General features: G+C 38.9%; 3 protein-coding genes across 7 annotated transcripts in view; 2 read left to right on the top strand and 1 right to left on the bottom strand.

Moving 5' to 3' along the window:
• Positions 1 to 2642, top strand: part of LOC124376730 (1-phosphatidylinositol 4,5-bisphosphate phosphodiesterase beta-4-like) — a 68312-nt gene extending 65670 nt beyond the window's left edge. For all 5 annotated transcript variants that reach the window (XM_046835951.1, XM_046835954.1, XM_046835950.1 and 2 more), the window contains one exon: positions 394 to 2642. In XM_046835951.1, the coding sequence (XP_046691907.1) occupies positions 394 to 462 (69 nt within the window). In that variant the 3' untranslated portion in view covers positions 463 to 2642. The remainder of the gene's footprint in view (positions 1 to 393) is intronic.
• Positions 2643 to 5064: 2422 nt separating this feature from the next.
• Positions 5065 to 10754, top strand: lamp5 (lysosomal associated membrane protein family member 5). The gene is made up of 6 exons (XM_046835968.1): positions 5065 to 5603; positions 6138 to 6316; positions 6459 to 6590; positions 6959 to 7076; positions 8290 to 8478; positions 10134 to 10754. The coding sequence occupies exons 1-6, from the start codon at positions 5546 to 5548 to the stop codon at positions 10307 to 10309; spliced, it is 852 nt and encodes a 283-aa protein (XP_046691924.1). The 5' UTR covers positions 5065 to 5545; the 3' UTR covers positions 10310 to 10754.
• A 915-nt stretch (positions 10755 to 11669) lies between these two features.
• Positions 11670 to 14136, bottom strand: part of pak5 (p21 protein (Cdc42/Rac)-activated kinase 5) — a 36072-nt gene continuing 33605 nt past the window's right edge. The window contains 1 exon segment of the mRNA XM_046835967.1: positions 11670 to 13130. Within this exon segment, the coding sequence (XP_046691923.1) occupies positions 12975 to 13130 (156 nt within the window). The 3' untranslated portion in view covers positions 11670 to 12974.

Raw genomic sequence — 14136 nt, 5'->3', positions numbered from 1 at the left:
GCGAACCAGGATATTTCCTCTACTTTCACCATGATTGCCCCTTGTTTTGTGAAATCTTTTACAACCAGTGGCAGGATATATTATTATTCACCAGGTGCAGTTTTGCTAAACATTTCTTTATTTATGCATATGAATACATACACTATATGAACAAAAGTATTTGGGCAACTGACTGTTCCAGCCGTATGTGTTTATTTGCTTACCTGTTGTATATTATGCCTTCGGATGCGGTGGAATTTGGGCCAATTAATAGAACAGCATATTCAAGTTGGAGATTAGAAATTAAGTATATTACACCTATAATATGTGTTACACACATGTATTTTGCTGTAGAGTACACCATGCAGTGACCTTTTTTTAAAGAGATATTGTGTGTCCATGTGACCCTTCCAGGCCAAGGACATGCAGCAGATGGTGAAGCTGGAGGCGGAGATGGACCGCAGACCAGCCACAGTAGTTTAGCTGCTCCATCCATCAACTGAGTAAAAGAGAGAGACTCCTTCTCTACACAACTGTCCTGAAATTCCTGGTTCTGTAAATTCTATAAACTCTGAACACTTTTTCTTCTACTCCTCATAGTCCTCGATTGCTCTGAGCCTCCTGCTACATTTTGTGGATTTGTAGGGACTCCATCAGGCATGGAACAAGAAATATGGCTCCACCGATAATAAAATTTCCTCCCTTTTGCTCAGCTCCTCCCTGCTGCCAATATACAGCCACCCCTCTAACATCGACCTCTGTTTGTAGTCCGTCCTTGCTGCTGAGGTGCTCCTTCTGCTAACTCTTTGCAGGATCTAGGCCAATGCTGGACACCCACACCCACACACAGAACAGTGTTTTTTGGCCATTGCAAGTGCTCACAGTATCAACCTGAGTGCAGTTCTGACCTGGGGCCTCAAGGTGGACATAATTCAAAGGTTTTTTTTAAAAGCCTTTTAAATTATGTCTCTGTGGTACTAGATTATAGTAGCAGCAGACATATGAAGGCATAACTGAAAAGATTTTAGTTGTTTTTTTGTCAGCACAAATTTGTGAAAACAAGTTGAAAATAATATCCTGAGCACTTTATATGTGTTAGGCTGTCAAAAAAAATTGTAGCAGTGTAGCTGTTATACCTGTGCTAAGAATAAACAGTTATATGTCCAAACACTGTATTGAGGACGAAAAGGTCTGAAGTGAATGAAACCAAACAAAGCAGGAAACAAAGTAGTTCTTACACATTTTTTTCTTATGAAATGCATTGCTTTTGTTTTTACGACTTAATTCTGTTTGATTAAATTCATCAGGTAAAGCTATTTTTCAGGTAAAGATTTGTTTTTGCAGTGTTTGGTCTGAAATACCACTATGTTTTTTTATTTGCCGATATATATTTTAACACTGTACTGTACTTGTTACACTGTTTGTTCACATGTTTATATCTAATGATCGTTATGGTGTTGACATTCCATGATGGACCTGAATACCCATGTGATCCGAGTAATAAGGGACAAAAAAGGATTCCATGCACTACAGGAAATTTGCTTGGAAATCATCCATTTGCTCCCAGCATTCAACAATCACAATTTTATTGGGCAACAATTATTGAAATTGGCTGAGTGCAATAACAATTCAGTGTTTTTTAGGAAGAGGTACTAGATGGCAAAAGCTTTTACTTTTAGTACTTGGGCTGTAATTTTATAGTCCAGTCATGTAACTTGGTTCCTCATGGATGAAAAAAGGCAGCTCCTGCTTTGGGTTTAGAAGCAGGTGACACAACAGTCACTTACTGAAACATAAAAATGTTTGCCTTCAGCAATAGAATAGGCCTCTGCAGTGAAATATAATGGCACTATTTGTTGCTCTTAATAAACAATTTCCTGTTAAAAATCAGATAGTAAAGACTGTACGTAGTGGAAAATATGAATGTAGTTCAATTAACAGAGGGTTTAAAAGTACGCTTATTAAACAAGGGCTCTGGGATAGTGTGTACATGTTAGTTATTGGAATGTGACCTAAAAAAGTTATTTTCTGTGCAGTTTTTCCAATCTTTAAAATCCAGAATGCTACCTATATTGTGCTTTCACTACATATCTATTATGGAATAATGAGCAAAGTGCTTTTAATCTTAAATCCATTGCTTACAAATGTGCCACTCGATGTCTGTTAGGATGTTTAAATTATTTTACAAATGGAAAAATGCCAAAATAAGGGGTTATTTATATACAGATATAAATATATAAATATACATATTAAAAACATAGTGTGTAGTTTAAGAATATATTTCATGTTAGAGGCTATTTGCACTAGTTGGCTGTTCCGTGATTTTAAATTTATTCTTTTTTTTTTTTTTTGCTATACATTTTGCAGAGAAAAGAATATATTTTGCAGATTAACGTTGCTTTGAAATTCATCTGTTTGTACTATTTTTTGTTGTTTTGTTTTTTGTTATATTGTTATATTTGTTATATTGTTTTTTTTGTTTGTTTGTTTGTTTTTTTAGCTATCTGCAGCTAGTCAATGGACCATGTGGGTGTTTTTGTATTTATATTGTATTTGTCAAACTTTTAGAAATGGGAACTACTAAAAAAAAATACTGTTATCCTGCTACTTTAATACTGTTTTATAGTATGTGTACCAATAAACCATACAGGTGTTAAATGAAACCCAGTTTGTGGCTGAACTTATTCTGTGAAGGCAATCAGAAGGTTAGAGTGAAAAGTTCTCATGTTATTCTCTTATTGTATGAAAGTGAATGTACAGCGTTGCTTAATTAGGAATTGAAATGGTGCATATCTGAGTAATGCATGAGCTGAATATGTTAAATCCCTGGCCATCTGTTTCTCATTTGATATTTTTTCCCACGTTTCCATGGCTTCCAAATGTCTTGCAGCTCATAAGCACGTTTACATGCCAAATGTATTCAGGTTCTCTCTGAAGCCCTTTTGCTAATTACCGCATTAATGCCCGCGTTTCCAAACTACAAAGTCCGCAGATGGTGTCGTCGTCTCCGTGGCAACGGCACCACGCCGCGGTTATAAAAAGGAGCGTGAAGATGCCCTGATCTGGAGGTAAGAACTTTCTTTCCTTCGACCCGCTGCTTGGTTTCGCCTCCTTCTTTCAAAACAAACGCGCCATGCTGAAGTTGTCTGAGAAGTCGGACACAAAAACCGACACCAAAATCCTCCTAGACGCCATCTCAAAGGACAAAATGCACCTGGCAAGATTTATCCTGGACGCTCTGGACGGTAAGATCGTGGACTCAAAGAGCGACGGCGAGCTCACGCCACTCATCTCGTCCGTGTTTTTGCCGGATTCGCGCGCCAGGGCCAAGTTCATGAACCTGCTGCTGCAGAGAGGCGCTAACGTGAACCAGCAGGACGAGTGTGGGCGCACAGCGCTTAGTTACGCGTGCGAGAAAGGCTACCTGGATGCCGTGAAGATGCTGGTGAAGAACAACGCCGATCCGGAGATGGTGGACACATGGGGTAACACCGCGCTCATGTACGCTGCCGTCGCTGGCCATTCGTTGGTCGTGGAGTTCCTAGTGAGGGCCTTCAAACGTCTGGGGCTCCAAATCGACCGCCAAAACAAAGTGGGAAACTCAGCATTAGAGGTGGCAAAGCACCTGGGCCACACCGAGTGTTTATCCGCGTTAATGTGCAACTCCAGAAAAACGCAGGAGCAAGACGCTTTAGATGAAAGATTTGCGCTTTTGCGCGCCAGTGATGGCGAGGACACACACACCGAAAAGGTACTTTCAGACATGCACCAGAGCAAAAGCTCGAGCAGGCGGAAATATCCTAATTTATGGAGCAGAATGATGTCCATGGACTCAATCGAGGAGCTGGAGAGAGAAAGTGAATGCGAGAAGGATAGACGGCCATCATCTCCACACGGCTGCGCTTTCTCCACTGTGCTTACTCCAAAACCGCTTCAGCGATGCCGCGTTTCGCAAACTTTAAAGCAAGCAGAGGAAAGCTGCCTGAACAGCCTATCACCATTACCCCGAGGGGCAGAGCCCCCCAGTCCGGTTCCACCCAGGACCCCCCAAATCCTCCTGCACACATCCGGCGGTCTTTCCAGCGCTCTCGACATCTTACTCACACCTATTAGAAAAGGAAACAGATCGGATTTAGATAAAGAGGCTGTAACCGCGATGAGCTTTAATGACAGTTATTACCGGAAGCGGTGCAGTTTGCCCACCAGCGCCCTCGGACCAACACCACCTGAGCGATCACTGCTGAAACCTGCGCGTAAGAGCAAACCTGCTTCTAAAGCTATCGTGACTTCGCCACCGCATGTCGAGACTGCGGACTTTTCATCCACTGCATTTTCCGTGCTGGGCAACAGGTTGCTGAGGCGCTTCACTTTGCCCGAGTTAAAAAAGGCTGGAAAGGAAACGAGAGAAAACGGCGGCGCACATGGATGTGAAACGGAAGCACGGGGCATACCGAGGTCCGAGACCTTCCCTCTGAGCACCAACCACCCGCAAGTAGGAAGCAAGCCGAGTATAGACAGCATCAGCGCAGTGAAGTGCGAATTTGACTTTCAGCTTCAAGACAACTTTTGACCGCGCTGCTGCGTTTGCAAGGAATCACGTGATGCGCCAGAGGACATCATTTGCTAACGCCGGGGATCCGCGTGGTGGACGTGTGCAAGCTTCGCGTCTGAGAAGGCGTGTTAGAAACTGCTCTCATCAACGCCCTTTGTGTCGTTGTATTGTCTATAGGCCAAATATAGACTCAGTTAGACTCAATAGATAAAAATCCTTCTATAACCTGGCTGTTTTATTTTACACTATAGTGTATGACTTGTCAATGATTAGTAAATTAAATAATAAAAAAAACCGTTTACGAGTGTCATGTTTATAACGCTTCGTTGCGCACGGCTGAGCAGTTTAACACTTTTGCGTATCCTTTAATTTGCTCGTTTTTCTGTGATGCAGTTCCACTAGGGATGTGTGTGTGTGCATGGACCTATACACACTTTGTCAGCTTTGTCCTCGCACAACTGAGTTCCCATATTTACAACCCCGACACACACACACACACACACACACACACACACACACACACACACACAGAGACGCAGGATAGCAGCTGCAATCTTGCTTCATAGATGTAGTGAGGAGGGAGGGGAGAGTAAAGGAAGAGGTGCAGCGATTTCCTCCAGCTCCCCAACTGGAAGCCAGATATGAAAATAGCAGCATTGCGGGAGTAGTAGTGCGTCCTCACCTGGCCAACTTACCGGAACTGATTCATTCTCTCTTTTTTTGGTAATATATGTAGTGTAGACTACATTTGTAGCACTTTATATATATTTAGATTTTTTTTTCTTTTTAATGGTTTTAAGATCTCTTTCCTTAATGCGCTGCGTTTAGAATACCCCTATTAAGCGAGTTGGTGCGCGCAGTGACCGGATGCTACCTCACTCAGGAGACACCCGGATTTTGCTGCATCCGCAATGATCTGAGTGTTACTCCAGAAAGTCGTGCAGCGTGTCCGCGGTTCGTGTTTCCACCCAAATCTTCAGTTTTATCTGTCAAACACTGTGTGCGTGTGTCAGCATGGAGTCGCTGAGGTTCAGCACCCTGGTCAGCGCCGGGTTTTTTCTCTGTCTCATAGGTAAGTAGCGCCTAAACTGCAGTTGCGTCCCCAAACTCACATTTCCATAGAATTGTGTGTGTGTGTGTGTGTGTGTGTGTGTGTGTGTGTGTGTGTGTGTGTGTGTGTGTGTGCAAAATATATAATAAATATGCTATGAACGGTTCAACAGCGCACTAAATTTTTTATTGTGCTTGGAGATTTTTTTTTCATGGATCGTTTTTAATACCTAGTCTGCGTTTCTTTAGAGTGCTTCGTTCACACTCAGATAAAGTACAGGTAAAATGTCCTCTTAGAGATACAGCTCCTCATAGTCAAATGTGTCTTAATGATGTCCCTTTACAATTATGTGCCTTCAACTAAAGTCACCCCTGATGTCTATACCCTACTCCTGAGCGTTTGTAGATCCAAAAGTCCCACTTTCGTTACCTATTTGCATGCATAGTGTGATTTTTTTAGAAAAGAAAAGAAAAGAAAAGAAAAGAAAAGAAAAGAAAAAGAGTGATAGTTTTGGTGCTGTTTAGAGATCAGTAACGTGAACATGCTGAACTGCAGGCGCTCTGTCGTGGGTTTCGGTTGTGGCAGAGCAGGAAGTGGAGAATCTGTCCGGTCTGTCTCCAAACCCAGACAAAGACATTTTTGTTGTGCGGGAAAACGGGACGACTTGTTTGATGGCAGAGTTCGCCGTGAAATTCGTGATTCCCTACGACGTCATCGCGCTGAACGGAATAGACGTAAGTTTCCTCATTTATTAAACACGCCATGTGATTTTTTTTTCTCTCTCATTTTTACAAGCTGGTTTGGCAATAATAAGAGTTTATAAAAGCACGTGCCATTGTGAGCAGCTTCTTCAATGACCGTGTGGTTGATCCGCAGCTGATCACGGAGCAGGCGTCTCTCTCTCTCCCTCGCGGTGCGCAGATCGCAGGCACGTGCGGAAGCAGTGAGGCAGAGCTGCACGTGTCCTGGAGCAATAACGCCTACACATTCCGCCTGTACTTCAGCAAGGTGTGCAAATCCGACCTGCGTGTTTGTGTGTCGTAAATAAAGGACGTTTCATTTACATTATCACCACTCTCTCACTCGGGGGTGTAGATTACAAAGTCATTTAGATATGCGCCATGGGAGTTGCGCCCATAGTGTGCGCGCGCGTTTGTGCGCGTTCACGGGCATGTTTTTGGATTTGGATCATAATGAGCTAATGATACATGTCCATCATGGAAACTGTGATAATAATTGGCCGGTTCTCGCAAAAAGAAAAAAAGAAAACAAACATGAAAAACAGGTTGGGGTTAAATAGGGTTAAAGGGGAAGGTACAACGATAGTACAGTGTGTGTGTGTGTGTGTGTGTGTGTGTGTGTGTGTGTGTGTTTAGGAGAAACGCACCGTGAGAAGAGATGGGAAAACGAAGGAGAGTGAAGTGTGGAAGATAAGCAAGGTTCAGCTGATTTATGACACCTCTGAGACAACACACTTCATCAACGCGTACAACCGTGAGACAACCTTTTTTCCCCAATGTGTCATCAGTCTCTGTTTTTAATTGTTTATGGAAAAAAAACTATGAATATTATAAGAATATAAGTAAAAAATAACAATACTAATTATTATTGTTATTATTATTGTTATTATTATCTTTCTACCTCTTCTTCATCCACAAATCTTTTATGCGTATCATGCGACATGATGCGCAACTTTGCTGTGAGCACTTTTTCCAAATCCCTTTTGGACAGTAAATGCATTTATGGTCTGTGGACTCTCTATTTTAAAATTCTGTAACCTTCAGCATTTTAGATTTACATTTTAGAGTTATTATTATTATTATTATTATTATTATTATTATTATTATTATTATATATATATATATTTTAATTATTTGTATTTTTTTAAGTGATCCAACGAGTTCTGCTCAGTGTTCTTACTGCAGTGCACTGCGCCATTCCTGTGCATCTGTGTGTGATGTGTCATTAATTGTCGACTCTTTTTCTCACATAATGAGTCCACACCCTTCATATAAAACGATATATATTTGAACATTTATTTGTTTTGGTTTTTTATGCTTACTTTTGGTTTTTATTTGTATGCAGGGTTATTTTGAGTGCCATGCTGAAATCTTATAATCTCTATAAGACTATATACAAGTTTTATACAGGGTTAAAGAGCATGCACACATAGGTGCTACAAATACAGTCCAAATTTAAGATGAATCAGGAAAAAAAAATACACACACACACACACACACACACACACACACACACACATATATATATATATATATATATATATATATATATATATATATATATATATATATATATATAGGACTGTAATCACAGCACCTAAGTGTGCATGCTATTTAACCCTGTATAAAACTTGTATATAGTCTTATGCAGAATAGATGAACGTAGTCGTATGTAGTAATGAGTACTGCAACACTGCTACATTTAATAGACATCGTATTGAAATGACTGGTGTATAAATGTAAATTAGAAATTCAGTTGGAGACTCACCCACACAATATAAAAATATATATATATATTATCTATTTATCTCCTTGTGGGACCAGATGTTCCCATGATGGCAGGATTACATGAACATTTTGATATTGTGTGACATTTGTCTGCTTCCTATGCAGATTTGTATACATTGTTTTACAAAGGATGCAGCTTATTAGATATAAATACCACGGAGATGTGTGTCTACCTGCAGCTGGGAAACACACTGCCAGCACCCATCATCTCTCTGCCCTGGTGACGCCAGCAGGCCACTCATACATGTGCACAGCTCAGCAGACCCTCACCCTCATCTCCAGTGACCACCAGAAAGGCATCACAGTCTCCATGTCTGAAATCCAGATCCAACCTTTCGACATCAAAAGCGATTTTGTGTTCAGCGAATGTAAGAACCCCACACACACCCACACACACACACACACACACACACACACACACACACACACACACACACATGCAAACAGAGGTTTTTTTAAGCATGAACATGAAGAAACTTTTTTGACAACAGACAAATTATTTATAAAATATATATATAATATCATAAAATATCATATTTTATAGATTTATATGTAATTTATAAACAATACATGCAAATGTGACATATTTCTCTCTGCAGGTAGTCATGAATTCCTAATAAACCTCTTTTCCCTCACTTGCTTGATAAATCAACTTTACAAGCAAACTAAATCTAATCTGTAGATTTGCAGGGAGCACTTACTGTATAGAAAAAGTTGTCAAATAAAACATTCTATTTCTCCAAAGTGCTTTTTAAACCAGCAGTTGAATATATTTTTTTTAAACGTCAGCATTTCATCATCTCATGGGAAACTAGGGAGTTGTGGAAGAAAAGCTCCCTCTTCACCTTGCAGTGTAATAGCAAGAGGAGATTAGCCGAGTGTGAAGAGCAGGACTGTAGCATGAGGTCATTGGAAATGTATCGTCATTTCCATCTTCTTCAGTTAATGAGACCGTCAGCTTTGTCCCCTTTCCGCTCGCATGATTTACAAGCCTAGTAAAAAAACCTGGTGAACCAAGCCACCTTGTGCTGATCATGCACAATGCGGATGTGAGCGTGGCAGAACTAGCTGCTGATGTTTTCTCTTTTGGTATTTCTGTGTGTGTGTTTGTGTGTAAGAGAGAGAGGGAGGGAGAGAGTAACACATCTTACACAGACGCATTATTCATTCAGAGGTCAATGAGCCGTTTCAGATTAGGCCCTTAATTGCTTACAGGATGACTTGTGCAGTGCAGTAATCCTCTGTATGCACAAGCAGAGCTGTTGTAAAGGTAATCCTCTTACCACAGAGATCACAGAGGGGTCTAAACGGGAGGAATTTTCTGGACTTCACCTCAAAAGGCAAGGGGCGCTATTTAAAGATGGTTTCCGAAGCTCCACTGAAGGGTGAAGATGTGAATAATGGGATAGGTGTAAACGTTGGAGTTTAGAATTAACCAGCAGGAGCAAGAACTTAAAGAGAAACACACAATTTTACACAATAGACTTCTGTGGTATTTTTATGCAGTGTCAAAAGTCTACAGTTATTCATTAAAAGTGATTATAAAGAGATTTTTTTTAAATATACAAAAACAAGAGATAAATGGAAACAATAAGTCTACAATCTTGATAATATAATAAATAAATGCATTAACTTTTAATTTAATTAAATGTTTGTTCATCTTTAAAATACTGATAGACATGAAAAACAAAAAAAACTGAGATGATCAAGCTAAACAGGTACAGATTTTTGTATTATTATTATTATTAATTTTTTTTTTGTTTTCAGAAAGGGTGGGTTTCAAGAGATCTTAGGAATTAATAGCAGGCTTGTCTCAGCCTATAATATATTTTTTTAAAGTGATGCATTATGCATTTATATGCATTCTAAGCAAATACAAAAATATTATAGCTTGAAAACACATTATAATTGAAGAGTATCATTGTTCTAGATACGCTTCAGAGAATAATCTTTCTGCTTTACTAACGTACTTATTCATTCATAACTGTGCACTAACGAGTGGTAACATTTTCTTCTACTGCAGCGTATAAGTGCCTCACAGACCAGCGTGAGCGGCTTGAGGAGACTCTGCCGCTGGTGCTGGGGCTCATCCTGGGCTTTATCATCGTCATCACCATCACTATTTACCATTTCCACCTCAAAATGACAGCTCAACAACCCCAGCTCCCCTGTGACCGCTCCCTCTACAAGCACATGTAGAGACTCTTTATGCACTGTGACCAAAGCCTGCCACTGGGGGGAACAGAGCAATATCTGCAAACATTTTGCTCAATGCTTGTGGAAAAACTTGATGAGTTTTTCCATCATTAATGTCCGCTGCCTAATAGTCTGATCCCTCGCATTTGAGATTCGTTCATTTTTTGATTATTATGATGATGTTGATGATAATGTTATCTAAAAAAGATATATTTGGCACATTGTTCAAAGATCTCATGTCATGCCATGTTGTATCATTTGGTGTGTGTATAGTGGGCTAAACTGAAGGTATTTCTGTTCTGGTGAAGTCACAGCAAATACATAAAGATATTGTAAGATTATATGGATTATATGATATATGTTAATATTGGTAAAAAAAAAAAAGTTGAATCATGCAAAACTACTGGGTGCAAAATTCAATTGAAAAATAAACTATTTTGTGTGTCCAGTTTTCTGGTTTTGATTTTGTGATGTTGCAGTTACATGCGTTTACACAACCTCTTTTACTACCATTCATATTTCTTCAGAATTTAAAAGGAACAGAAACTATTTATTTAAATATATGTTCTAATGAATGACTAAATCTATTAAACAAAATAACTAAAGTGACAACATTAAATAGTGTTTCAAACGTCGTGTGGAATGAAAGGAGTGACCAGTGCAGGATTTTGAGGTTAGAGGAAATGGAGTATTGATCTGACTCTTTGGCTCTCATGTAAAGAAAGTTAATGAAAATAGATAGATGATGACGTGTTTTTGCTGCATGAGCTATAGCACCATCACTCATCTTAACTACACCATATGCATTACAAACCGTCTCTATCCACTGTTTAAAAAAAACATAACTGAATTTCAGTGTTTACTGTAAATAAAATAATTACGGTATATAATATATAGCTTTGTAGCAATAAGAAAACAGGAAACTAAATATAAGAGTTGTTTATGTAAGAGTAGTGTATTATTTCATTTATATAAAGACAATGTTGTGCTCATCCCAAGACTCCTATTTACAATATCCCCATACTGAACAATATTTTAACACGTGAATTATGATTGTGCCCCTCTAATATTGTTTCAGGGAGTTGTGCCACTGCTGCCTCTAGTTTGCACATTAAAGACCTAAATCTACATCTGTATTTCTATAAAAGCTGCTTTTTGACTATCATCGAAAGAACCAAGCTAATAAAATTGAATTGAATCTACACTCTCTAAAGCTCGCTTGAATTAATTTCTGGCTGTTTAAAGCATAAACTGATTGTGCCTTTTTTTGTGACTCACTGCTGTGCATAATAATTTGACATGCTAGAGCTGATTTAAAATAAACACGTCGTTTTCAATAGTGCTCTAAAGAATGCTGCGGATATTTCTGTTTTCCTTTTTTTTATTGAAACCAGCTTTACTGATGACACACATGCAAGATCACTGTACAAAGCGGCACGACAGTTAGATGTACTCATTCAAGTCCGACCATTCATCAGGCTTTGCCAGAAGCAGACACACCGTTCATATTTACAGATCACAGTGAGTAATGGGAATAGAAACAGGATTGCAGGCTGAGTCAAAGATACCATGAGCCACTTACAGGAAAGATCATTGCTGAGATGAAAACGTGTCAAGAATTGAAGTATTGCTAGGAGTTTAAATGACTGCTTCTTGGATGAGCATCAGTTCTTAAAGGTAGTAGCATTGTGTCAGAGCTTTAAGGAGGAAGAGTTTAATAGTAATGTTTTTGTTTCTCAAGTAAGAAACAGTTGCATGATCAGTGAAAAAATAACTGGTGATTATTGCTTGTCTGATACAGCCTGCTTTCATGATATAGCCAACATCGCTTTTTATAAGTATTCAAAAATGTGAAGAAAAAACAAAGCAAAAAGGCCACACTACTGAAAAATAAAGCTTCAGTTCAAAAATAAATAATACTTTAAAACCGCATACAAAATTCTGGCAAGACCTCTCCCCACACACTCTGGAAGTTCTGTCTATAAATGTAGGGTAAATAAATATATTTAGGTTTCTTTGACAGATAAGGGTGAGTTTAGTGTGGATATCTACAGTTCTTAGTCAAAAATGGATTATAAACAGTAGGAAAGATCTTTTGCAGAAACTCTTTAATTCTATTCAATACTGCCCATATCACAACGGTTACATCACCATAAAATACTGAAGATTATCAAAACTGTACAGAGAAATCTTACAAGTCCTCTAAGAGACATGAAAAAGAAGATGCTTGTCCCTCAATAGTGTAACAGCCCTATTTCCTCTACATCTTTAGTGCTTTTGCATTCAGGGCCAGAAGCCGGTGATCGGCCGTTGGTCGCTAAACAGTCACTCAGCTTAACAGCTTCGCTGTTTCTTCCCACTGCATGAACTTAAGTCTGCAGCTACTACAGTACAACTCTCAACAGGGAGTCAGGACACACAGCACACACATCACTCTCACAGACTGTTCACTAGCTCTCTAATAAAGGTCCAGACACCCACCACTAAAGCCAGTGGCACTACTAATGGCCATGATATTCACTTTCATGTGGTGTTCATTTATTTATTTTGTATTAATAGATAGCGTTCTTGTTCGTGTTTTCTAATCTACAAACGGTTACAAGTGTCAGTGTGGTTTTTCCACAGGTTACATATGACTGGGTAAATAGTATTGTACTGCATGTGTTGGTCAGCGATGGCGGTAGTGCCTCATCAGAGGTACAATGCAAGAGGGAGGGCCTGAGAGCTTAAGGAATGGGTGCTGGAGGAGCTCCTGTGCTGTGGCCCGCTGTGAAGGTTCTCTCACCAGCATCAGGTCCAAAAAGGCTCTGAGCACTGATGATACCTGAAAAAGCAATGACAAATGTTACGCACTGACTATCACCACATTATCTGCTTTGAGACAATGTTTATTGTTAAAAGCACTGTACAAATAAAAATGAATTGAATTGAATATTTATGTTCTACTTTGTTCGATATAATATGTGTTACTTCTTTTATGTACAATATATACAAAAAATTACAGTTTATAGTTAGGCTGTTTTAGTAAAAGATAAAGTTTATGTTTTAGTAAAAAGCTGTTTATATAATGCATTTTAATCAAACATGCATAAAGTATGTTATACAGATTGTGGTCAGGTTGCATCTATGATTTGTGAAATGTGCTGTATCATCCGTCACATTTCCCCTAATCATTTATTTACACACAGTATAATGTGAACACCCAAAATCTCCAAACATATAAATAAAGACGCACTGTGCATTTTAAAATACATATAATTAAATACAATTATTTTATACCAAGTAAATAATCTGTTAAACATAATAATGCTCTTCTAAATGTAAAAGAAATCATCTGAAATTTATATTTGTAATTGTTATATTATATTTATAAAGTGCTATGCAAATTAAACTGGAAGAGAAATATCACATTAGCTGGTGGAATTCAGTTTAAAATAGAAAGGGCTCTAGATCATCTAAATAGTATCCTCTTGAAATATAAGAACTTCTACACTATTCAGTTTTCACTTACATTTTGATCATTTATAAAGAGAGCATTACATTACATACTCCAAAATTTGACAGAATCTACAAATACAAACCCAAAACACGTGGAATTCAGAAGGAATTCGCTTTAAGCGAACCTGTAGTATATTTCCCAACTACAGTGGTACCTTGACCTACAAGTGCATTAATGTACGAGTATTCCGAGGTACATGCGGTCACTCGGTCGATTTTTTGCTTTGTTACTCGAGCAAAAAATTGAGATACGAGCTCGAGACGCCGCTGCTAGATGGCGAAGTGAAGCCAGAAAGCGAAGATTGTGACGAAAATTAAGATAAGCAAAGAAG

Source organism: Silurus meridionalis, chromosome 23 (genome assembly GCF_014805685.1).
Source record: "Silurus meridionalis isolate SWU-2019-XX chromosome 23, ASM1480568v1, whole genome shotgun sequence".
NCBI classification, from domain to species: domain Eukaryota; kingdom Metazoa; phylum Chordata; class Actinopteri; order Siluriformes; family Siluridae; genus Silurus; species Silurus meridionalis.
Note: the sequence above shows the minus strand (reverse complement) of the source record. Positions and strands in the feature narration are given on the sequence as shown.

Excerpts from the sequence above, each read along its gene's own strand:
- lamp5 (XM_046835968.1), top strand. The coding sequence starts at position 5,546 with ATGGAGTCGCTGAGGTTCAGCACCCTGGTCAGCGCCGGGTTTTTTCTC. Across the intron at positions 7,077-8,289 it reads CTTCATCAACGCGTACAACC|CTGGGAAACACACTGCCAGC; the intron begins GTGAGACAACCT and ends GTCTACCTGCAG. Across the intron at positions 8,479-10,133 it reads CGATTTTGTGTTCAGCGAAT|CGTATAAGTGCCTCACAGAC; the intron begins GTAAGAACCCCA and ends CTTCTACTGCAG.